Consider the following 23,671-nt stretch of genomic DNA (forward strand, 5'->3'; position numbering starts at 1 on the left):
AGCCAACTTTTTCACTCTCCTCTTTCACCTTCATCAAGAGGCTTTTTAGTTCCTCTTTACTTTCTGCCATAAGGGTGGTGTCATCTGCATATCTGAGGTTATTGAGATTTCTCCCGGCAATCTTGATTCCAGCTTATGCTTCTTCCAGCCCAGCATTTCTCATGATGTACTCTGCATATAAGTTAAATAAGCAGGGTGACAATATACAGCCTTGAGGTACTCCTTTTCCTATTTGGAACCAGTCTCTTGTTCCATGTCCAGTTCTAACTGTTGCTTCCTGACCTGCATACGGATTTCTCAAGAGGCAGGTCAGGTGGTCTGGTATTCCCATCTCTTTCAGAATTTTCCACAGTTTATTGTGATCCACACAGTCAAAGGCTTTGGCATAGTCAATAAAGCAGAAATAGATGCTTTTCTGGAACTCTCTTGCTTTTTCCATGATCCAGCGGATGTTGGCAATTTGGTGTCTGGTTCCTCTGCCTTTTCTAAAACCAGCTTGAACATCAGTAAGTTCACAGTTCACATATTGCTGAAGCCTGGCTTGGAGAATTTTGAGCATTACTTTACTAGCGTATGAGATGAGTGCAATTGTGGGGTAGTTTGAGCATGGGGTCGCAAAGAGTCGGACACGACTGAGCAACTGAACCGAACTGAACTGAACTTGAGCATTCTTTGGCATTGCCTTTCTTTGGGATTGGAATAAAAACTGACCTTTTCCAGTCCTGTGGCCACTGCTGAGTTTTCCAAATTTGCTGGCATATTGAGTGCAGCACTTTCACAACATCATCTTTCAGGATTTGAAATAGCTCAACTGGAATTCCATCACCTCCACTAACTTTGTTCGTAGTGATGCTTTCTAAGGCCCACTTGACTTCACATTCCAGGATGTCTGGCTCTAGGTCAGTGATCACACCATCGTGATTATCTGGGTCATGAAGATCTTTTTTGTACAGTTCTTCTGTGTATTCTTGCCACCTCTTAATATCTTCTGCTTCTGTTAGGTTCATACCATTTCTGTCCTTTATCGAGCCAATCTTTGCATGAAATGGTCCCTTGGCATCTCTAATTTTCTTGAAGAGATCTCTAGTCTTTCCCACTCTGTTGTTTTCCTCTATTTCTTTGCATTGATCACTGAGGAGGGCTTTCTTATCTCTTCTTGCAACATAAGGGATCTTCGATCTTCATGGTGACGTGCAGGATCTTAAGTTTTGGTATGTGGGATCTAGTTCCCCAACCAGGGCCCAAACCCCGGCCTCCCCAGCATTGGGAGCACATTCTTAGCCACTGGACCACCAGGGAAGTCCCATTGCTGTTATTTTTAAAAACTATCTTGGCTCTTCTAGATTCTCTGCCCTTGTATGTCAGTTTGAAAATTGGTTTGTCCGTTTCTCCAAAAAAGCCTAACTGAACTTTTTTAGAAGAATCACTTTGCAGTTTAGTTTGAGGAGGAGGTTTAACAATATTTAGTCTTATATTTCACGAGCATTTTTTGTTTATTTATTTATGTTGCCTTTAATTTTGTCAGCAATGTTTTGTTGTTTTCGGTGTAGAAGTCAAGATCATTCCTAGGTATTTATGTTTGAATGTTATTTTGAGTAACATGTAAAACTTCTCTTGTTCTAAATTCTTTGTTGCTGGCATGTGTAAGTACAGTTGACCTGTATCCTGTGACCTTGCTGAACCCACACGAGTTCTGGTAGCTTCTCCATAAACTCTTCAGGTTGGCCCATGCACTGAATTGTGTGGCATCCCTCCATGAGGAGGATGGTTTTGCTTTTTCCTTCCTGGCCTTTGTGCTGTTGGTTGTTTTTTCCTGCCGTGTGAACGCTGTCCGGGCCCTGTGGTAGAAGGCTGGAGGCCCCAGTCCTTCCCTGCCGTTGGGGTGTGGATGCCCTCCCAAGAAAAGCAGATGTGCTGGAGAAGTGCTCGCCAGAGGTAGTGGTCTCTGCTCCGAAGGCCCGTGGAGAGAGACTGATGACATGGGGACAGTGACTTGGGTTCCCTTGGGTCTGAGGGAGCTGGCACTGCCCAGCCAGCCTTGGGGACTGTGGGTGGGTCTCGCAAAGAGGGGAGCCAGACCCCTCATGTGGGAGCGCTGGCCGCCCAGTGGCTAGGGCCAGTGTGTGTGTCAGAGGGTCCCTGGGGCGGGTGGGCACGCACAGTGAGAGAACTGCCCCTCCCTGCTTTCCAACCCTTGGCCTCCTTGGGCCCCCCTGGCAGAGCCCACAGCAGCGAAGGGACAGCAGCTCCTCCAGCCCTCCCCGCCCCTCCATCAGGTGGAGGGTGGCTCTTTCCAGTCCTGTTTGATGAAAGTTTTTATTGTGAATGGAAACTGATTTCATCACCTGTGTCTTCTGCATGTGTTGAGACAATTGTATGATTTTTTTTTTCTCCTTTATTCTCTCAGTGATGTGAATTACAGTGACTAGTTATAGAGTGTTAAACAATCTTCCATTCCTGGGATAAACTCCATTGGAATAAGATGTGTTGCTGACTTCGGCTTGCTAACATTTCTAGAGGAGTTTTGTGTTTGCGTTTTTGAGGGATGCCAGGTTAACAGCTGCATCTTTACAAGGCTTTGTCCTCTGGTTTTGGTCGTATGGCAGCGTTGGCCTCCCCAAGCTGGAGAGGGTCCGCATCACCACTTCCGCAGTGGTTGGCAGAACTCGCCGGCGCAGCTCTGTGGGCTGGGAGTCTCTTTCTGGGAGAAAGTCACATCGCTTTCTGTGCTAGGTGTCGCGCTCTTCAGGTGTTTGGCTTCTTGTGTCGGTTTTGGTAATTTGCATCTTTTAAGGAATTTGTTCACTTCTCCTAAATTGTTGAGTTCATTGACATGCCACTTTTCGCGGTATCCCTTATTTTCCTTTTATTCCCTGTAAGCTCTGTCATGATGACTCTTCTTTCACAATTTTTCTCCAGATTGTATCAGGATCCAGTCAGGGTTCCACCTTGGGATCAGCAGATTCCCCCTCCATCTCTTTTTCCCCCACTGCAATATTTTTTGTTTTCATTTTTTGTGGGGGTGATCTCAGTCCCTGTCCAGGCATTGGATCCTGGCCCTCAACAGTTAAGGCACCGAGTCCTAGCCGCTGGGCCACTAGAGAAGTCCGGCGGTTGAAGAAACCCTGTTATTTGTCTTGGGATTAGTTCATTCTTCAAATAATCGTTCCCTTTTATTTCTGGTGGATGCATTGCTTTTCAGACTCTCTGATTTAAGCTGATTGGTGTCCTAGACCCTGTAACACGTTAAATCCATTGAGCTCCCAATGGCCAGCGTTGTTTAAACGCGAAGCAACATGAAACTTGTGTAATTCGTAAGGACAGCATCCTCCTAAGACCATGTCTTTACATTGTTTGTTTTGAAGTCACGCCCCCCTTCAATCTTTCACATTTTGAGTTGAGTAGCCAGAATGTTTTGTTTTTGTATTTGCAGAGTCAACAGTGTTTAAGAACAGCATTGAGAGTACAAGATAGAGCACTAATACTAGTTTCCTTTGCGTTTCAGATGGGTCTGTGAAGAAATCCCGGATCTCAAGCTTGCTATGGAGAATTACGTTTTAATTGACTACGATACCAAAAGGTAAGCGGAGTTGTGCCGGGGCTGCGTCTCCACCGGGGACGGGCTCCATGTGTGTGGACACAGGCTAAATTTAGACCTTCCTCGACACTGCAGGCTGATGGGAAGTTTCCTTTTAGACTTGGCCATAGCCAGCACGGAGTTATTTTGGTAGGAAATGTTTATCAAATATTGGCAGAGGCTGTCGGAGTGAGGACATAATTGGAAAGTGGGATCGACGTGTGTAAAGCTGGAGTTGCTCTCTCCACGGCAGCGACTGCTGTCGCTGGCCTAGCATCTCAAGCCTCGGCCCCCAGCTCCAGCCAGGTCTCATATGGTTTTGGCTGCTCCCTGCAGTTTCCTCAGGCACATCCTGGATCTCCTAGAAAAGTCCTGTGGGTGGGGAAGGGCGAGGCCGGGTCTGGAATGCCTGCCTGGAATTCCTTTTTGTTTTTCTTTGAGAGACTCTCCTGCCTCTTTCAGCTCTTGGCAGGCTCGCTTTGATCGCTCACAGACTGTGGGCCTAGGTGACTGCTCTTGACAGAGAAGGTGGCCCCAAGGCGCCTGCAGGCCCCCGCGCAGGCTGAGTGGTCTCACTCCTGTGTCTGGAGGACTTGCCGGACTCAGTCAGCCCTAGTCCCTTCCCCTCACTGCCCACCTCCTCCCGGTCCGATAATTGGCACAGGTGGCCGTTACGGGTTCAGGTGGCTGGGTGCATGCGTCGGCCCTGACTCCAGGGTGCAGGTGCCTGTGGACGCTAACCTTGAACGTCGGTCTTGAGATCCACACGGTTCACATTTCCTGGTGGTCAAGGGCCGAGTGCCTGGCTCAAGCAGTGGAGTGTTGAGAGGTGCTTCTGCTCCAAGGTGCTTGCGCAGAGAGGGGGAGTATCGAACTTCCTAAGCAGACTGAAAGGATTCCGGGTTGGGAGAGGGCAGGCGCAGTCTGGTGGTGACTTGCCACCCCCTGCAACCCAAGTGACCTCAGAGTCCTGCCCAGAGCAGGGGTCTGTGAGGGCAGGGCTGGCACAGCGGGGCCCAGGTGCCAGGTTCCTCTGAGCCTCCATGTGTGTGCATTCTCCCAGGAGAAGGTATGCCAGGGTGTAGTCAGGGGCTCTGATGGGGACATGGAAACTGGAGCACGAGGAAGGAATCTGGGAACTAGTGCGTGTTTTCTCCCTGAGGACAGCCAGATCAGAGTGTTGGCACTTGCCCTGGCTGCCCACTACTGGCCTGTGTTCCCAGGGTCCCTTTTGGGCTGGCATTGGGCTGGACTCCTCCCTGAGCATACAGTTAGCTCCTCCAGAATGGGTTTCCCACCTCATCGTGTCAGCCTGCTTCCGGCATATTAGAGCTGTGTGTCCCCTCGCTGTCTGTGTGGGGTTTCACTGGCCTCGCCCACGTCTGCTGTTTCCCGTTATCGAGGTCTCTGGCTTTTCAGCTTCTGCTGCTATTCTCAGATTGACGTGCCATGTGGTTACAGGTCCGTTTAGATCCCTTTGCTTCTGTTAGAAAAGGAAGTGCACTTAAGCTCTTGGGGTCCATCCAGGGTCCAGGGTCGAGGGGTCTTGATGCAGGTTGAAAGAGGCTGTGGGTGGGTGCCCCCCCTCCATGTCTCTGCATACATCTCAGGGGTCCCTGGGCTCTTGGTGCTCACTGGGGAGCAGCTATCTTGCTGCCCAGCATGTGGGTGGCGTTAGGAGACACACCCCAAGTGACCGCCCCCTCCTCCGTGCAGCACAGATGCCGGGGTAGACCCCTCGTGCGGTGAGCATTGAGCCGCTCAGTGCGGGTACTGACAAACATGGATGCCCCAGATACCCTCTGGGAGAACCCGGGTTGGGGGTTTCCATTGAACACTACCCCCTGATGTGGGGAGAAGCCGAGTTGACGACTCCCTCGCTGGATCTCTGACGCGGACGCTTGTATCTGGGCGAGTGTCAGCAGTTCACACTGTTAGGTAAATGGAAGCCACACCAGCAGGAAGGCGGGTGTTGACCTCTGTCTGCAGGGTTGGGGTGTTGATTATCGTCCCCTCCCACCCAACTAGCAGAGCCGGGAGCCCTCCCTGCCTGCAGTGGCCCTTGGCACCCAGCTGTCCCCCAGCCCTGGGGCAGCGGGACTTCCTGCATCTACAGGTAGGGGTGAGGCCAGTCTTGGTCTGCCTGCCTTGTTCTGTGAACAGCTGTGATGCTCATTCCTCACCCGAGCCCTCAGGGCACAGTGAACTGAGGCTCCCTCCCCATGGCCTCTGCCCCCTCCCCTGAGGCCTGGTGGCTTGTTCTGAGCCCAGCGGTGACCAGTGCCTTCCCTTGCTTGTTTTAGCTTTGAGAGTATGCAGAGGCTCTGTGACAAGTACAACCGGGCCATCGACAGCATCCACCAGCTGGTAGGTGGCCTTCACCCTCACCTCGGACCTGTCTCATCATCTTGGCCCCCCGAGCTGTGGTTCAGGCCCCCTCCTTGCCCATCAAGTCATGGTGTGGGGTCTGCAGTGTCCCAGGGTGTGGACCCTATGGCCCGGGGCTGGAACTGTGTTGATGCAGATGGCTGGGACTGAGCTGGCCACGTTGCCTGCCAGGCGATCCCAGCCCTTGTGGATGCCCTGGGAGCCGTGCTGAGCCAGCCAGCGACAGGGAACCTTCCTGGGGCTTCTCCTCCATGGGTGCTCTGGGCTCCAGGACAGACCAGCTTGTGGGGAGAGCAGTGCCAGGGAGCTTGCTCTGCCCAGGTCCCAGCTGCACGTGCATGCATGCACACCCCCACACATCTGTACATGCACACACTCCATCTACACACATGCACGTAGGTTCACACCACTGGCACACACACTCAGGCTCACACACGCTCCTGCGCACTCGTGTCCCCACTGGGGTGGGGCAGCGGGCTGGGTGGTGTGGCCCTGCAAACTGTGTGTGTGCCCTTTCGCAGTGGAAGGGCACCACACAGCCCATGAAGCTGAACACACGGCCATCCACGGGGCTCCTGCGGCACATCCTGCAGCAGGTCTACAACCACTCAGTGACCGACCCTGAGAAGCTCAACAACTACGAGCCCTTCTCCCCAGAGGTGTATGGGGAGACCTCCTTCGACCTGGTCGCCCAGATGATCGATGAGATCAAGATGACCGAAGATGACCTGTTCGTGGACCTGGGCAGTGGTAGGTGGGGGCTCTTCCCCCCTGCCCCTTTCCCTGCTCCTTGTGCTTGCAGGATGGCCTCCTCATGAGGAGAGGTTCCAGGGGCTGGGGCCTGGCGGGCGCCCGTGGGTGTGCCATGTTGCCTGAATGAAGAAGCCATGGGCCACATTGTCCTGGTGGGACTGTGCAGGTGACAGGCTGCCCAAGGGGCTCCCTGGCCTGTGGTTGGGCTGCTCTGTCAGGAACCCCAAGCACAGCACTCTGGGGTCGCCACTGCTCCCAGTAACCTACTCACAGACCCCAAGGTCCCGTCCCATATGGCGTGGCCTCCACACTTGAGAAGGGCCCTGCAGATGGACAAAGGTGGCTTCTCTGGTGGCATTGTCATTGGCTTAAACTCTGAAGTGTACAATTCATATTCTAATAAGCGTACACACGGTTGAAGGTTATTTCTAGAAAAGACCGTGTGTCAGAAGGCTTATGATTTCTGAAAACTGCTGGCCTCCTCAGACCCCAGGTCCCCTAGCTTCTCCTGTCCCCCGGGAGGGACCCCATGTTCTCTCCCTGTTTACCCTATGTTTCCAAATAGAGGCTTGTTTCCATCATTGGACTCTGTTCTGTTCAAAATGGGAAAACTTGGGGCTCCTGACACTTTATTTAAAGTGCATGTGGCCTGAGTTCAAGCAGGAACAGTTTCAGAAGCCTCCTTTGTCTGTGAGCTGAGTGTCCATAAATCCTGCCGTGTCCTGCGGGCGTGTGCCGTGTGGGGTCTCCCGCCACCACTCTGGGCCGCTCCTGACTCAGGTGGACGGTGGAACATGGTTCATTGGTTGGGGGGGGCTTCCTCCCAGGGGTCACTGTGCCTCAAAAAGGCGTGTCTGCGTGTGCACAGTGAATGCCCTGTGGGGCCGTGGACCATGGCAGGTCCCAGTTGGGTGGCCATAGAGCATCTTCTTTGTGATGAAATGGAGCACGGCTGGGTTGGGGGTAGCGGCGGTGCTCAGCCCATGGCCTGGGGCATTTGAACACATTCTGTGACCCCAAAGGACACTCGGGGACTTTCGCCAAGAGGCCATGGCCTCCGCCTAATGATCTTGTTGTCATGGCCCCAGCGGCTGGGTGTGTCCTGCTGTGCGTCTGACCCCCCTGTCTCTCCCCCTGAAGGAGTGGGCCAGGTTGTGCTGCAGGTTGCCGCGGCCACCAACTGCAAACATCACTACGGTGTAGAGAAAGCTGACATCCCAGCCAAGTACGCGGAGGTGAGTGGCCCTGGGCCCTGGACGCAGCCACATCTGTGTCACTTTTGTTTCCAGCCTTGGTGTGCAGCGACCTGCAGGATAGGGGGCAGTCTGTGCTGGGGTTGAGGGAAGGTCGGGGAGGGGGTCCTTGCTTCATGTGTCCCTGAAAGACTTGCGGCCGTGTCCCCTGGTTCCCCTGGCGCTGGGGCTCAGCTGGCATCACCCTTGTGCCAGTATCTGCCGGGGGTTGGGGTAGGGGAGGCAGCAAGGTCTGAGGAGTGCGCGTCTCAGTGGTGGTGTCGCCATGGGAAACCGTTTAGAGTTTGTGGTTTGCACGTCTGCCCACTATGGTTCCCTGCGGTCAGGCTCCTTTGCCGAGAATCCTGGAGCGGGGCGGGCATGGGGAGGACAGGGGCGCCCTCCTGGCCACCGGGTCCCTGACGGGCTGTCTGGTTTGGCTCTTTGCAGACCATGGACCGAGAGTTCAGGAAGTGGATGAAATGGTATGGAAAAAAGCATGCAGAATACACAGTGAGTGCCATCGCTCCATGCCCCCTCCCCGGCTAAGGGTGCAGCCCCGCCCTCTGCGCCGCCTCCCCTGACCCGCCGCCCCTCCTTTCCCTGCCCGGAGCCCCCTCCCCACCACTTTCACTGCCTCCTGGCCACCTGCCGCCTCCTTTCTGTGGGCCTTGTAGGCAGTCGACTCCTCCGGCCCCGCACTCTGCCCCACTTCTCTTCCTCGGGCACCCAGCGGTGCCTCGGGAGCACTGGCTCTTTCAGGACCACGTGTGGGGGCGGTGGGGTGTGGGCTGGCCAAGGGCATCTTTCTCGTGCTTGCCCCCTGCCCACAGCAGTGAGGCCCCACCGACGAGCTGGCCTGGTGCCACTGCCCCTGTGCCCCTCTCCCTGCATCTGTCAGCTCGGCCTTCACTGCCGAGGTTCTCTGGGTCTCGCTCCTGGATCCTGATGTTCTGGCCTCTCTCTGCTCCTCTTGCCCGGGTGTCCAACTCCATGTTCTCAGCTCCAGCGCGTCTCTGTGCCCAGGGCTTTGACAGCCACTGCAGGTTTCAGTGGCCTGTGGACATAGGGCTGCCATGCAGCCTCCATCTTCAGGACTGTGGCCGGGGCATTTCAGGGGGAAGGTCCCAAACCGGCTCTTCAGCACACACTTCACTTCTCGTCCCAGGTCCCCCAGGGCCCCAAGCTCCACCTGGCTGCGATGTGGTCTTCCTGGTCCCTCTGAAGGTTCCTGACATTGCTTGTGTCTTGCTCTTGGGGGTCCTGGGGGACAGGGGGCTATGGGGCCAGAGCTAGCATTCCTTGTTGCCTCAGGGAATAGAATGGTGCGTGTGATTCCAGAGGTTGTCCTTGTTGCCTCGGGGAATAGAATGGTGCCTGTGATTCCAGGGGGTGGGGAGCCAGCAGGAGAGACAGGGTTTCGGCCCTAGAGCCACCTGACTGGTTCTCCTTTCAGGGATGGCACCCTCAGTATTGATGTGAAAGTCCAGTCTCAGCTCACCTGGATTTAAGATATCTCATAGGTGGTCCTTGATTGTGTGGTTCATCTCTAGGCCTGTGGTTTCTTTTGGGGTGATTCTCAAGGGGTGTGAGGTCTGGTCTAGATTCATCTCTCTCTGAGTGGACGTCCAGCCATCCCATGCCATCTGCTGCAGAGACTGCCCCTCTCTGCTGAGCCATCTCTGTTGTGTCATCAGCAGCCATACTCAGTGGGTGCTCTGCTCTCCTCCGTTCCACGCTGGCACCCCCCCCATCCCCACCCCCACCCCCGGTCTGCTCTCAGCAGCCCTGCCATGATAGCATCGTGGGAGTCAGCCCAGAGTCCGGTAGCTTCAGGCCTCCAGCCTCATTCTCCGGCCTAGGAGGTGAGCCGTTGACTTCGTACGCGGTCTGTTAACGGATGATGAGGCCTTTATCTGCAGCCTTGCTGTAGTTGCTGGTATTACTTCTGGGTGACTGTTGTTGCGGTTGTTGATTGTTTTCGTTTTTCTCCATAGAATAGAAGATTTGAAGGTTGAGCTAGCCTTCCAGGCCTGAGGTCAACCCCATCTGGCCTTGGGAATGGCTCCTTTTTGTTGTGGGTATTTGCAGCCCAGGGGATACTGGTTTCCTCCTCTCCTGAGTCTGACTTTGGCGTCCAGTTGATGCTGACCCCATGTCGGGAGGTTAGCCATCACCCTCTGCTTCTGCCCTGCTTTCCCTGGGCCAGGACTTGCCCATCTGCAGTGTGGGCCGAGCTCCCCTCCCCTTTCTCTTGGTGGGATTTCTCACAGGTTTCTTCCCCTCGGTGAAAGGTGAGGGGTGTCACCCCTGGCCCCCATGTCCTCCCACGCCTGCAGTCTTCTAGTGTTTGTTGCTCAGGCTGAGGGAAATTAGTCCAGTTCATTTCTGTTTCCGAGAAACTTCTGTCCTGTCCCCAGTCCCACTGGTATGCTGATAAGAGTTCCTGGATGGCTTGCCGTTTTCCTAAGGCCTCACAACCTCCTCAGAGAAGGCAATGGCACCCCACTCCAATACTCTTGCCTGGAAAATCCCATGGATGGAGGAGCCTGGAAGGCTGCAGTCCACGGGGTCGCTAAGGGTCGGACATGACTGAGCGACTTCACTTTCACTTTTCACTTTCATGCATTGGAGAAGGATATGGCAACCCACTCCAGCGTTCTTGCCTGGAGAATCCCAGGGACAGGGGAGCCTGGAGGGCTGCCGTCTATGGGGCCGCACAAAGTCGGACACGACTGAAGTGAGTTAGCAGCAGCAGCACAACCTCCTAAAACGCAGGTCTTTAAAATTATAAAGTGCTTCTTGCTTCTGATGAGAGGGCCAAATGGTTGAAACATGTGATGTAAAAGCCTGGTTGATTCAGTCCCCAGAATGCCCCGTGGACCCACAGCAGCCTGCGGTGCTTGATTCACAGTGTGGTTCTAGCTGCTGGCACAACACCCACGGCTGGAGGCCAAGGCGAGGGTGAAGCTGGTGGGCTGCCTGCCTGGTGGGTCGCTGCTCCCTGCCCCCTCTCTTGGCAATGTCGGGAGGCAGTGCAATGTGAGAGGAGGGTGATTGGGAGTTGGTGGCATGTCAGCTGGTGCACTGGCGGGGCCCCTGCGTGGAAACCTTGTTCTCTGCCTCCTGAAGGCCAGGCACTCATCAGGGCCCTGCTCTTAGGCCCCACGAGGTGGCTGCGAGCAGAACTTGGCTCTGAGGACTCTTAAGTCGTGGCTTTGGCTGCTGTGTCTGGAGCGGCAGCCGGCAGTGCCTCTGGTGTCCAGGCAGCCCTACTCCAGGAAGGCGTGGTGACAACTCCGGCCCAATGCCTGGACTTGGCGGGAGCTTGCGTGCTAGGTCTGGGGAGGCCCTCCTCGAGGTTCTGTGTGGCTTCGAGCAGGTGCCTGGTCGGCAGGCAGAGTCCTGCCTCCATCACTTGATGATAGACGAGGGACAACAGACACCCTAGCCTGTGTGTTTACTTGCGGGCGCCGGAGCCTCCTCCTGGGTCCCCCCTCCTGTTGAAGCCCTGGGCCCTCTCTGTGCCTGGCTTCTGCCTGTGTCCCCAGCACGTCAGGGTGCCCCTTTGCCTGGGGACGTCTGAGTGACCGCATGCCATTGGTGCCTGGTGGCAGGCCTGGCACAAGCAGGTAGTTCTAGGAAGTGCCGCTGAAGGATGTGCCCCCAGCCAGGTGGCAGCGTGGACCCCAGTGGGCAAGGCTGCCCTCGGGCTGGTGCAGTCAGGTTGGCAGGGATCTGGTGCTGCTGACAGGCCGCCCAGAGCACGAGCCCTGCCCTCCTCCAGTGGCTCTAGCACATAGCAGCTCCGAGGGACTGGCTGGCAGTCGGGCACTGCTTCTGAGCCTGTGGCTGTTCCAGGGCAGGTGGCAGGGTGACTTGAGTCTGGGGCAACTGTCGCTGGCTCCCACCCTGTGGCTTTGGGTGGGGCCTCCCCGGGGCCCCCCAGGAGGGAGTGCTTTCTGCAGGGGGAGCATGTGCGCCGTGTGGTGTGGGTGGTGGCCATAGGCGGAGGCCTGTGGTGAGGGGGCCTGCACCCGCCCTGTCTGGTTCTCGACCTGGAGCAGGGACACACCGGGGGTCTCCCTGGTTGGGGAAGGGCGGTCACACAGGGCAGCCCTCATGCCGGTGTGGGGTGGGGCCATACGTGACCCTCCTCCCCGCACGTTCCTCTGCAGCTGGAGGTCTGGGCCAGCTGGGCCGGTCACAGTCCTCAGTGGGGGCGACAGGAAGGCTGTGCTTATCTTCCTGTCACTGTTAACTTGGGCACGTGGGCCCCAGCGACACAGAGCTGGCCCGGTCAGTCCCTGTCTTCAACCAATTATGGCCTGCCTGTGCCAAAAGGTGGTAGGTAGCCAGGTGGCCAGGCGGGCGGGACAATGGCTGTTTTCTTGCCCTGATCGTGAGGCCACCGCGGAGCAGTGGTGCTGTGGCTTCAGTGGTTTTCCTTGGGTGGGTGAGCCCCACAGAGAGGAGCTGCATTAGGCTGGGCTTGAGGGAGCCCGGGACACAGCAGTCGGCTGTCCTCACCTATTGGTGTGTTAGAGACAGGACAGAGCAAATAGAGGAAGGAGGCAGTGGATGAGTCCCAGGACCAGGCATGAGCTTTTAGTAGGGCTGAGCTCCCTCAGACAAGACGTGACAGCACCAGTGACGTGCAGTCCCTGGGGGGCTCATACAGACCCCGTGCCCAGATGAGACGTAATGGCACCAGGGAGGTGTGGTCCCCCGGGGGCTCACACAGACCCCATTCCCAGAGTTCTTTCTGGGTGCCAGTCATGCCGGTGTTGCTACCTACCGTGGCCAAGACCCCAGACTCCAAGAGGATGTGAGGTGTTTGCACGGACTGTGTGGGAACGCTGAGCACCCTCCCCAGGACACAGCCCTAGGCCTGCAGCATGAGATTTCTCCTGCACAGCATCACAAGGATTTTGAACTTGAATCAGTGCCCAGCCCCACTGGGCTGTGTGCAGGGAGCATTGGCAAACTTGGGAGACCCAGAGATGGATGCCCTGGACATGGACAGCCCTCCGCCAGCTCCCGGACCCTTTAGGATGGCTGCTTCTCTTCTGCCCAGCAAGGCTCGGCCCCTCCCACGCTGGGTGGTTTCTGTGTGCAGGGAGGGTGCTGAACCCGCAGCTGCTCTGCCTGGGCGCTGCCCGTTGGAAGGACCTCTGCTGGGTGGTGCTACCCCATTGCTGCCTGGAGGGCCTCCCGGTCACCTGAGGGCACTGGTGGGAGTGCAGACGGGGGCCCGTCAGCAGTCACCCCCACCTGCTCCCCCGAGGTGCTCTGCCTCTGAACTTGCCTGTTCTGGACATTTCCCATCAGTGAAATCACATCCTGTGTGTCCTTCTGTGTTTGCCTCTCACTGAACATCATATTCTCAGGGTCCATCCACATGGTAGCGAGTGCCAGGGCTTCTGAGGAATGCTTCTGGGTGTGGGGGGATATGTGTGTATCTGCTTGTCCATCAAGCAACACGTGCACTGTCCACACCTGTGCTCCGTGGACAGAGGTGTGCGGATGTTCCTGTGGGTGGACACTGGGAGTAGGATGATAACATTTTTTGAAGAATCATAAAATCAGATTTCTTGGTTTCTGAAATGTTACAGTTCTGGACAGTGAGGTTAACGAGACTTGTGTTGTCTCAGATGCACTTTGGCCTCGAGGCAAAATGAAATTAGTCCTCTGAGGGAGACAGTAGTGGGAGCAGTACTGGAAACGTCAGGATGCCCCCGGCACGGGGAGACCGCCCACAGCAGTGTGGGTGGGCGCTGGGCTGCACCCGGGCGCCCTGATGCTGTCACAGCCCTTGCAGTCCAGCTCTGTGGCACACGGTCGCCCTGAGGTGCCCCCTGCTGGCCATGCGTGGACATGGCGTTGGGACTTTCCAGCACCTTTTCCGGTGCTCTAGCAGCTGTGTCCGCGTGCATGGTCAGCCTGTGGCTGTGACCCTGGCCTTTTCCAAATCCTCCCAGTCAGGGCCTCTGATCATTCCATCTCTTTTTGGGGGGCAGACGGGGGTGGGACACAGAGGCAGCGAGACCCCAAGTGATGGGTTGTCCCTCTTATCTCCTTTCAGCTGGAGAGGGGGGACTTCCTCTCGGAGGAGTGGAGAGAACGGATTGCTAACACAAGGTACAGCCGGGGCCTGGGGGTGGGGCCGAGGGGCTGGGCTGGCAGGGGCGATGTGGCTTTCCCTCCCTGAGGGTCACACCAGCAGACAGGGCCCCGCCCCCCTGGCTCCCTGGGCTGGACAGCAGCAGCCACCGCCACCTGTCCTGAGCTTGCTGGGGGCCCCGCCTCTGTGTCCCTTGAGCTGGAGCCTGATCGGCACCCTCCTGGCACTGGCCATGGGGCCGTGTGCTCGCACACCTAGTGGCTCCCCGGGCCTCAGTGACCAAGGGGCGAGTGTGCCACGCGCTCTTGGCTCTGACCAGGGGAAGGGGTCACACTCGTTCTCTCTGACCTTGCGCACTCGCCTCCCCCTTTCTTCCACATGTGCTTGTTGCAGGGCGCCCTGAGCCCCGTCATTAACTTCTCGCTTACAGAGGTCTGACCCCATCTTTGATCTCAGTGAGGACGTCTTCCCTGAGGCGGGCACACTATCCCCTTTTCTCGAGAAAACATGCAGGCTTGAGGTGTCCCCCTCAGTCTGAGTGTGGTGACTCCGTTGCAGCTGCTGTGGGGCCTTTCCTGTGGGGCCCTGCAGCTGTATCTGGGCTCCACAGTCATGGTCATGGCGAGGAAAAGCTGGCTGAGGGGCCTACTCCCCAGCCTTGGCTGCCTACTGTCCACCTGGCCTGGAGAACCTCAAGGCCCCGGGCTCTGCCAGCTCTCCAGACAGCGCCCTTGGCACTCTGCTTCCAGTCAGGGTGTCCCCCTACAACCTGCTCCTCTGTGCTGAGGGGCCTCATCCCCACTTCCACAGGCCTCAGAGCTGCCTTGTCTCCTTGCAGGTGACCCCAGTCAGAGCGGCCCAGGCTCTGTCCTGGTTCATGCCCTCTCCTGGCCAGTGCCCTTGAGACCCTGGCAGCCAGCCGGTCTTGTCAAGGCTCTGCCCGTCATAACCTCACCATCCCTGCGCTTTTTCCCAAGTAGGGGCTGGGAGAGCTTAGCCACCAGCTGAGGGCTCCCACTGCCACTCTCACAGCAGTCAGTGTGTCGTCGCCCTGGTCAGGCCCTGTGACTGTCCTTTTGCCGAGATTGAGGAGGAGCAGCTTGGGGCCGGCAGGCAGCTGGCTACTCTATCACATTCAAATGAGGAGGGAAACCCAGGTTGGGGGGGATCCCCCATGTGGACAGGAGCCGGGGGACAGAGGATGGCCAAGGGATGGGGGACCCTGGGTGGGGCAGGAGCCCCCGACTGCCTGGTGGTCATCTGCAGACAGAGCTTCTCAGGCCCTCAGACGCCAGAGAACATGGGAAAAACGGGAAGCCTGGGCCAGGCCCCGCCTCAGAAAAACTTTGTGCTGGGCCCTCAGGTGGTGGGCTCCCTTCCAAGTGTAGCTCAATGGGTCTGTGCTGCCTTCCTGCCCAGGCAGCCTCACCCCTGTGTGCTCATGTGGCCCAGCTTGTACTGCCCGTGCACCAGCCTCAGGGATGCCCGTGTCGGTGCAGGCCTTCCCCAGGGAGCCAGCAGCCTGCTTGTCATGGGACCTGGCTGCAGGGTCTGTGTTGGCGGCACCCAGGGCAGCCGTCACACCCCGTGGGTCCTGAGCCCGTGCCCCCGCTGCGGAGGAGGTGCGGACAGCGCTGCGGTGGAGGCGCTGCAGCTCTGTGCGTGTGCACGCAGAACCCGGCACTCAACTGGAGCATTGTTTTGCAGTGTTGTATTTGTGAATAACTTTGCCTTTGGTCCTGAGGTGGATCACCAGCTGAAGGAGCGGTTTGCAAACATGAAGGAAGGTAATGTATCCCTCTCCTGCTCTGCGCGTCTGTTCTGCATCCATCCTACGTCCGTCCCACGTCTGTCCCGTGTCCGTCCTGCTTGGGCCATGTAGCAGAGGCCTTCATCACGTATGCTGGGGTCCTGACTAGCATCCTCTGATCCAGCCCCAGTGGGAAGGCCTCGGGGGCGGGAGGGAGGGGTTTGTCTGTCCTTCTTGATGTCACCTAGGTTGCTGGCAGGGTGCCTCCCAGCTCAGCATGTGCAGTGAACAGAGCAGACCCCACCACTGCTTAGGCCAGAGCTTGCAGCTGCCTGGGAAACAGGTGGGGACCTGGTTAGCAGGGGAGTTGCAGGCTGTCCACATCATCTGGGTTTCCCGTGGACAGTGCGTAACTTCTTAGTTCAAGGATGTCCTGGGCACTTAACTGTGTGTCTCATATTGGAACTTGACCAAGTGGAAGTTCAGCCTGGGGGTGCTGGGGCTGCCCAGACCAGCCCTTTGACTTGGCTCAGGCCTTTCTCGTGTCTGGACCCTTGAGGCCTGGCTGGAGCCCCCCGCCACTTCCCCCCTCTCTGTTACTCTCTGTCCCAAGGCCGGGTGAAACCAGATGCGCCCAGGAGGGGACCTCACCTCTCTAGTTCTGAGTCTCAGAATCGCTGTGGGGCTGCTGGGCACAGCTCTGGAGGGAGAGATCATGAGAGCTTGAAAGCTGAGCTTCCATTCTGATTCTGAGTCAGAGTTCATGTAGTCTTTAGGAAGGGTGTGTGCTCCCTGTGTGTGTGAAAGTGTGCAGACTTGGGGCAACATGGGTGGTTTTATGGAGGGAGTGTTGATGGTGTCTGGTTAGAAGCTCATGGGGGATCTTGACAGTCCACATGGAGGCCGAGAGGAAGGTGCTGAGGCCGAGTTCTTGCTTCTGACTCTGCTAACCTCACTGGACTCCCCTCCCTCCTTTCCCCAACCTCTTCCTCTCCCCTTGCCACCCTTCGGAAACGCCAGGTTGTTGGATCTTCTTGTGTCCCAAGTGCCTCCTCCAGTCTATGGCAAACCTGAGCAGGGCTGTCCCCAAGTGGGGACTGAGAAGCCTCCAGACCACTGAAGGTACAGGGAGCAGGGATGCAGCTGCATCATGGTCTTGCGATGCTCAGGTGCAGCAGTCCATGGGGCATCCCTTCACGGTGCCCAGGGCATCCTGGTGCCTGTGGAGCATCACACCCATGAGGACTGATGTTCATTTGTATTCTCATCACCACCGCTGGGTCCCTGGGGAGTTGAGCTCTGGCTCAGGGTAGGAGAGCAGGTCTGGCATGTTCAGGAAGTGGGGATGGAAGAGCTTTTCCAGTCGTGACCCAGGACAGCAGGAGTCCCCTGTCCTGGAGGGAGGCCTCGCCTCACACGGGCGGGCACCCTGCCCTGCCTCCCTCATCCCCTACGTCCCTGTCCCCGAGGCTCCAGGGAGACCCCCATGTCTTCCTGAGGTCCGTGGCTGGGAGAGAAGCAGGGTAGGTCCTCCATGTTTCATCATGAAACATGTCAAGCGGACAGAGAGTTGAAAAGATCACCCAGCGTAGAAGCAGTTTCCAGCTGCCCTCAGCACTGCCAGCTGCATGTGTTTGCATGCGTGTGCAGGTGAGGACAAGCCTGAGCGTGCGGCAGGGGTCGCTCCTGATGGTTTATGGGAGTGAGTGCCTTCCCCCAGCCCCAGGCTCCACCCAGAGAAGAGCTTGATTTGCCATCCTCCTAGCTGGCCCAGGCATCTATCTGGCTGTGGGGTCCCACTTTGTAGCCTTTGGGCCTCGGGGCACAGCCCCTCCATTTGGACACTGCCCACTGGGCATCCTGAATCGTTGTCTTATGGAATGTCACCTGGGGTGCACTGGTTCCTCATGGTCTGCTTAATCTTGCCCTCTGCACCCCATGTCCTGAGTTCTCGGGTGTCACACATGCTTGGCTCCTGGCCCCTGGTGGGAGTGGGACTGCCTACCAGGCCCTCCTGTCACCTGGAATCTGTGGCCCTGCAGTGACATGCCCACAAAAGTCCTCTCAGCATATCCTGTTAGCCCTGAAAACTTGCTTGGGCTTTCTAATTAAAGCATCCTGGAACGTGTGGGCTTTACTCCCTCCCACTCCCCGGCCCTGCTCTTCAGACGCCCCCACGATGCCTGGGGGAGCCCCCAGACTCTGGCCACAGTGGCTGCTTAAATGTGCACCCAGCTGGCCAGGGACCTGTCATCACCGCCTCCCCACGGGGTGCCAGAGGCCAGGCTGCTGCTGGGGTGCTCTTTGTGCCTGGACAGTCAGGAGCATGTGAGCATGTGCTGAGGGGCTCATCCTGACCACTCCACTTTCCTGGTAACATATTTCTTTCACTTCTTTTTGGTAAGTTTATGTATTTTGTCCGTGTTGAGTCTTTTCTGCTGCACAGACTTTTCTCTAATTGTGGCCAGCGGGGGCTAATTTCTAGTTGTGCTGTGCAGGCTTCTCAATGCTTTGGATTCTCTTGTTGCAGAGCACTGGCTCTAGAGCACATGCTCAGTAGTTGTGGTACATGGGCTTAGTTGCTCCGTGGCACTTGGGTTCCTCGTGGACCAGGGATTGAACCCATGTCGCCTGAGTTGACAGGCAGATTCTTAAAAACTGAGCCATCAGGGAAGCTGCTCTTTGACATTTATTCTTGGTTCTTTATTTCTTACACTGGACAGTTTCAGTCCTTCTTGCATTGATGCATTTAGAGACAGCGTTTCATACAGGGTAGGGGGAAGCTTTTGTACTCTGAAGGTAACATCACCAGTCACAGTGATCTCTCTGCATAGGCTTCTAGTCCTTGTGGTTTATTCTTTCCTCTGCAGTGATTTGCACGCATGCCAGGACTTCACTGGAAAAACTTTGCTGTGTAGCCATTTCTGACTTGAACCATTCCCATTATCGCTGTGTGGGGTCAACCCCTGATTCTCCTCGGGTTCTGTCTCTCTGGATCAGGGCCTTGTTCTCCTCAGATCCTGTCTGTGTGAATCAGCGTCCGGTTTTCCTCATGTTCTGTCTGTGTGGATCAGGACCCAGTTCTCCTCATGTTCTGTCTGTGTGGATCAGGGCCCGGTTCTCCTCAAGTTCTGTCTGTGTGGATCAGGGCCCGGTTCTCCTCGGGTTCTGTGTGGATCAGGGCCCAGTTCTCCTCGGGTTCTGTCTGTGTGGATCAGGACCCAGTTCTTCTCAGATCCTGTCTGTGTAGATCAGGATCCGGTTCTCCTTGGGTTCTCTCTATGTGGATCAGGACCCGGTTCTCCTTGGGTTCTGTCTGTGTGGATCAGAGCCCAGTTCTCCTCGGGTCCTGTCTGTGTGGATCAGGATCCGGTTCTCCTCGGGTCCTGTCTGTGTGGATCAGGACCTGGTTCTCCTCGGGTTCTGTCTGTGTGGATCAGGATCCGGTTCTCCTCGGGTTCTGTCTGTGTGGATCAGGACCCGGTTCTCCTCGGGTTCTGTCTGTGTGGATCAGGACCCGGTTCTCCTCATGTTCTGTCTGTGTGGATCAGGACCCGGATCTCCTCATGTTCTGTCTGGATCAGGATCTGGTTCTCCTCAGATCCTGTCTGTGTGGATCAGGACCCGGTTCTCCTCGGGTCCTGTCTGTGTGGATCAGGATCCGGTTCTCCTCGGGTCCTGTCTGTGTGGATCAGGACCTGGTTCTCCTCGGGTTCTGTCTGTGTGGATCAGGATCCGGTTCTCCTCGGGTTCTGTCTGTGTGGATCAGGACCCGGTTCTCCTCGGGTTCTGTCTGTGTGGATCAGGACCCGGTTCTCCTCATGTTCTGTCTGTGTGGATCAGGACCCAAATCTCCTCATGTTCTGTCTGTGTGGATCAGGATCCGGTTCTCCTCAGATCCTGTCTGTGTGGATCAGGGCCCATTCTCCTCATGTTCTGTCTGTCTGGATCAGGATCTGGTTCTCCTCAGATCCTGTCTGTGTGGATCAGGACCCGGTTCTCCTCAGGTTCTGTCTGTGTGGATCAGGACCTGGTTCTCCTCAGGTTCTGTTTGTGTGGATCAGGACCCGCTTCTCCTCAAGTTCTGTCTGTGTGGGTCAGGGCCCAGGTCTCCCTCAGGCTTTGTCTGTTAGTATGGTTCAGGGCTGGTTCTGGTCTGGCTCAGCTGCATAGTGCAGACAGTGTGGAGGACCCCAGCTGGCCCACCCCGAGCCCCAGGGCCGTGGGGCTGTGAGCACCTTTGCAGGAAGGCAGTGAGTGCTCCAGGCCAGGGCACTCAGATGCCGCTTAGTTTGGCTGTCACTGGGAGCAGATGACTGACTCACAGTGTGTCCTCGCTTCTGGGTGCCGGGGCTCTTTTTGTGGACGCTTTTGCACCCCTCTGCTCTGATGTCATCAGGCTCTTGTTTGCATCGCATGCTGGTGTCCTCAGGGCGGCGCTGATCCCTCTCTGTTTTCCAGGTGGCAGAATCGTGTCCTCGAAGCCCTTTGCGCCTCTGAACTTCAGAATAAACAGTAGAAACTTGAGTGGTAAGAACGCTTGTGTTGCCAGATTCTTAACATGTCTGATTGTCAGCACCTGCAGCGACTTAAAGCAGGATCCCCGCCAGCAGAGGTGACCTGGGGGCATCTTGGGCCCAGCTCCACTCACTCCATGCAGGATCCCCCATGTGACAGCCCCTGATGTCCCCAGACATAGCCCTGGTCAGGGCTATAGGGGTGAGAGTCTCGGGTCCCATGGGAGAGTGACAGCGCCCCTTGGGGGCATGTACAGGGCCTGGGCATCCTTGCAGCCACCCTGGCTGTCTCATTGGACTCTGAGACTTTCAGAGCCCACGCTGCGGGCTTGTCCCCACCCTCATCCTCGGCTGAGGGCCTGGGGGAGGGAGGGCCATGGGCACCTCCCAGGCTGGTGGTTGGGACTCCCAGGCGTCCCCTGACCCATGGGCCCATTGTGCACAGACATCGGCACCATCATGCGCGTCGTGGAGCTGTCGCCGCTAAAAGGCTCGGTGTCATGGACGGGGAAGCCAGTCTCCTACTACCTGCACACCATCGACCGCACCATAGTGAGTGGTGCCCGAGCGCCCCTGCCCTGCCTCTCAGCTAACCTGGGGTGGGGGCAGAGGTTGTACTCCCACCCGGACCACCGGGGTCCGGCGTGTTTTCCCTGGGCACGTCACTGCCTGGGATTGGTGGGTCTGGAATATGGCTTTCATCTTGCAGGATTTTCCACCGCTAATGAAACTTTTTCTTTTCCATTTTTAGCTTGAAAACTATTTTTCTAGTCTAAAAAATCCAAAACTCAGGGTAAGTTTGTCTGTTTGCCCTTGACCTACAAGCCTGGTTGCTGCTGACCAGGGCCCAAGGGACCGGTCTGAGGGTCTGGATTCGGGCCTGGGCACCAGGGGCCCCTGGCTGTGACAGCTTTGACTTGAGCAGTTTCAACAATTTGGGGGAAAATAGGTTGATAATAGGTTGAAAATAGTTAACATTTTAAAACGTTTTGCTGCCCCTTGGTCTCTGTCAGTTTGTCCCTGAACCTTGTGGGATGTGTGTCCCAGTGTCCCAGCATCTTTCTCTTTGGAGGCTCAGACGAGCCTGTGAGCCTGGAGGAGCCCCCAACCCGGGCCCCTCCTACCATGATAGGACCTCAGGTCACAGTGTGGGGACTACCACCCCATCCAAGACAGAATGGCTTCATGGGCAGCACTATACTCCCTGCTGGTGACCCAGGGTGTCCCTCAGTCCTCTTCATGGACAGAGCACCCCCAAGTGGGGAAGCAGCTGTGGGGACCTCAGGGAGGCCAGGCCAGGCCGTCCAGCAGCTCCTCACTCTGCACCCAGGCTCTGCCTTCAATAACTTTTCCTTGTGATCTGAAGGCCGCTGGGGTCCTGGCAGAGACGGGGTGTGGGTGTTGTTTTTCCTTGCACCATCATCAAGGGTGCAGATGAGCAGAACCTGGCTGACCACCCCTGGGAGCCTGAGCTGTGGGGCCCCTGGAGGCAGGGGGGGTCCCCTCAGTGCCTGAACTTCAGGAGATGCCCCCTGCCTGCCCACCAGGAGGAACAAGAGGCAGCTCGGCGCCGGCAGCAGCGGGAGAACAAGAGCAACACAACCACGCCCACCAAGGTGCCCGAGAGCAAGGCAGCTGTGCAGGCGGACACCCCCGTGGTGAGCCCCCACTCTGGTCGGGGAGGGAGCCAGGCTGCTCTCAGAGCCCACACCTCTGGCCAGTCCTTCATGTGGGTTTCCACCAGGACTCTGGTGCTGAGGAGGAGAAAGCCGGGACGGCCACTGTCAAGAAGCCATCTCCCTCCAAGGCCCGGAAGAAGAAGCTGAACAAGAAGGGCCGGAAGATGGTGGGTCGGAAGCGTGGGCGCCCCAAGAAGATGAGTGCCACCAACCCCGAGCGCAAGCCCAAGAAGACCCAGAGCTCACTGGACCTGCTGCACGCCCAGACTGCGTCACGAGCGGCCTCCCCCTTGCCGCAGGGTGAGCCCCGCCCCCGTGCTGTGGGATCCCGGGAGTGAGTGCCGTGGGGTCCTCGGGCAGAAGCTGCTGTGCCACTGTCGTGGGCGTGCTGCGTGGGTACGCCCAAGCTCAGCCTTCCTGAGGGAGGTTCCACCTGAGGGAGGAACCACCTCCGGGGTCCCCTGGGCCATTAGTGTGGTCAGCTTGACCCAGCCATGAGGACCCAGCCATCTGCCCGGGAGCAGGTCCTAGGGCCTTGGCTTCCCACACTCCTGGTCCTGGCAGGAGGCTTGGCTCAGAGTGAGTGGCCAGGTCACGAGCATGTACAGCTCAGCATCTGGTGGTTGGGGCTGTGGGAATTGTGTTGAGTCCTGTTGTTGGGGCACTGGGGGCTCTGTAGTGGCCTTCCAGGCCCCATTTATGGAGTTGTGACCACTGCTGTGTCCCCGCAGACGCGCACAGGCCACCTCACAGCCCATTCTACCAGCTACCTCCCAGCGTGCAGCGGCCTACCCCCGAGCAGCTGCTGCTGGCACCCACCCCGCCCGCACTGCACAGGCTGCTAGGTGAGCACCAGCCGGGCCCATGGGTCAGGGAGGGTGAGCAGCAGCTGGTCTACATCCCGACAGGAACCCCATGCTGTGCAGCCGAGCACACCACCTCCAGGGCTCGGGCTCATCCTGCCAGGGGACTCCTGGGTTCTGGGATCACCAGGGCCCGTGTGGTGGTCTGAGGCTAAGGTTCTGCCCCAGGGAACACTGGGCCACCCTGGGGGCTCCTGGCATTGAGTGAGTGGGCCAGGGAGGCAGCTCCACCCCTCTAGACGATGGCCTCCGTGTCCATGGTGCTGAGATCCCGCGGGATCAGACCCTGTTCTGCCAACTTGAGCTCACACTCGTGGGCAAGGGTGGGCTGCGTTGAGATCACTCAGCTCTAGAAGCTGGGTGAAGGAAACCCTTTACAACCTTGGGAGCTATTAGTTTTCTCAACAGCAGTAGCGTATGTTTACCAAGAAAACTGGCAGATTAGCCAACCAGAGCCACACGTGTGGGAGAAAGGAAACATGGGCTGGTGATGGCAGGAGCTTCGAGGGGCCCCAGGAGGGGGCGACCCCAGGTGGGGGCAGAGCTCCGGCCCCACCAAAACCCTTTGGGGCCTGCATGTGTTCATGAACCCGACCCCTGCCTTGAGCCTCGGCGGGAAGCTTCCTGTGTTGACATCCAGTCCGTTCTCTCCTTGCAGAGTCCTTCAGGATTCAGTACCTACAGTTCCTGGCATACACGAAGACCCCTCAGTACAAGGCCAGCCTGCAGCAGCTCCTGGACCAGGAGAAGGTGCGGCCCCCGTGCTGCCAGCCAAGTTCCCGGGAGGC

General features: G+C 57.2%; 1 protein-coding gene across 9 annotated transcripts in view; it reads left to right on the forward strand.

Annotated features, from left to right (window-relative positions):
• Positions 1-23,671, forward strand: part of DOT1L (DOT1 like histone lysine methyltransferase) — a 54,701-nt gene that overhangs the window by 16,816 nt on the left and 14,214 nt on the right. For 7 of the 9 annotated variants that reach the window (XR_011464793.1, XM_070373988.1, XM_070373984.1 and 4 more), the window contains 14 exons: positions 3,506-3,580; positions 5,881-5,944; positions 6,487-6,715; positions 7,859-7,953; positions 8,401-8,463; positions 14,036-14,091; positions 15,782-15,861; positions 20,286-20,354; positions 20,787-20,893; positions 21,093-21,134; positions 21,889-21,999; positions 22,086-22,320; positions 22,752-22,865; positions 23,542-23,633. Coding sequence is in view for 8 of the 9 variants with exons in the window: in XM_070373988.1 (XP_070230089.1) it covers positions 3,506-3,580; positions 5,881-5,944; positions 6,487-6,715; positions 7,859-7,953; positions 8,401-8,463; positions 14,036-14,091; positions 15,782-15,861; positions 20,286-20,354; positions 20,787-20,893; positions 21,093-21,134; positions 21,889-21,999; positions 22,086-22,320; positions 22,752-22,865; positions 23,542-23,633 (1,432 nt within the window). In the remaining variant the exon portion in view is untranslated. Of the gene's footprint in view, positions 1-3,505; positions 3,581-5,880; positions 5,945-6,486; positions 6,716-7,856; positions 7,954-8,400; positions 8,464-14,035; positions 14,092-15,781; positions 15,862-20,285; positions 20,355-20,786; positions 20,894-21,092; positions 21,135-21,888; positions 22,000-22,085; positions 22,321-22,751; positions 22,866-23,541; positions 23,634-23,671 lie in introns of those variants that run through there. The other 2 variants (XM_070373987.1, XM_070373992.1) reach the window with 2 other exon arrangements.

The sequence above is a fragment of the Bos mutus genome, chromosome 7 (assembly GCF_027580195.1).
Source record: "Bos mutus isolate GX-2022 chromosome 7, NWIPB_WYAK_1.1, whole genome shotgun sequence".
Classification (NCBI taxonomy): Eukaryota; Metazoa; Chordata; class Mammalia; order Artiodactyla; family Bovidae; genus Bos; species Bos mutus.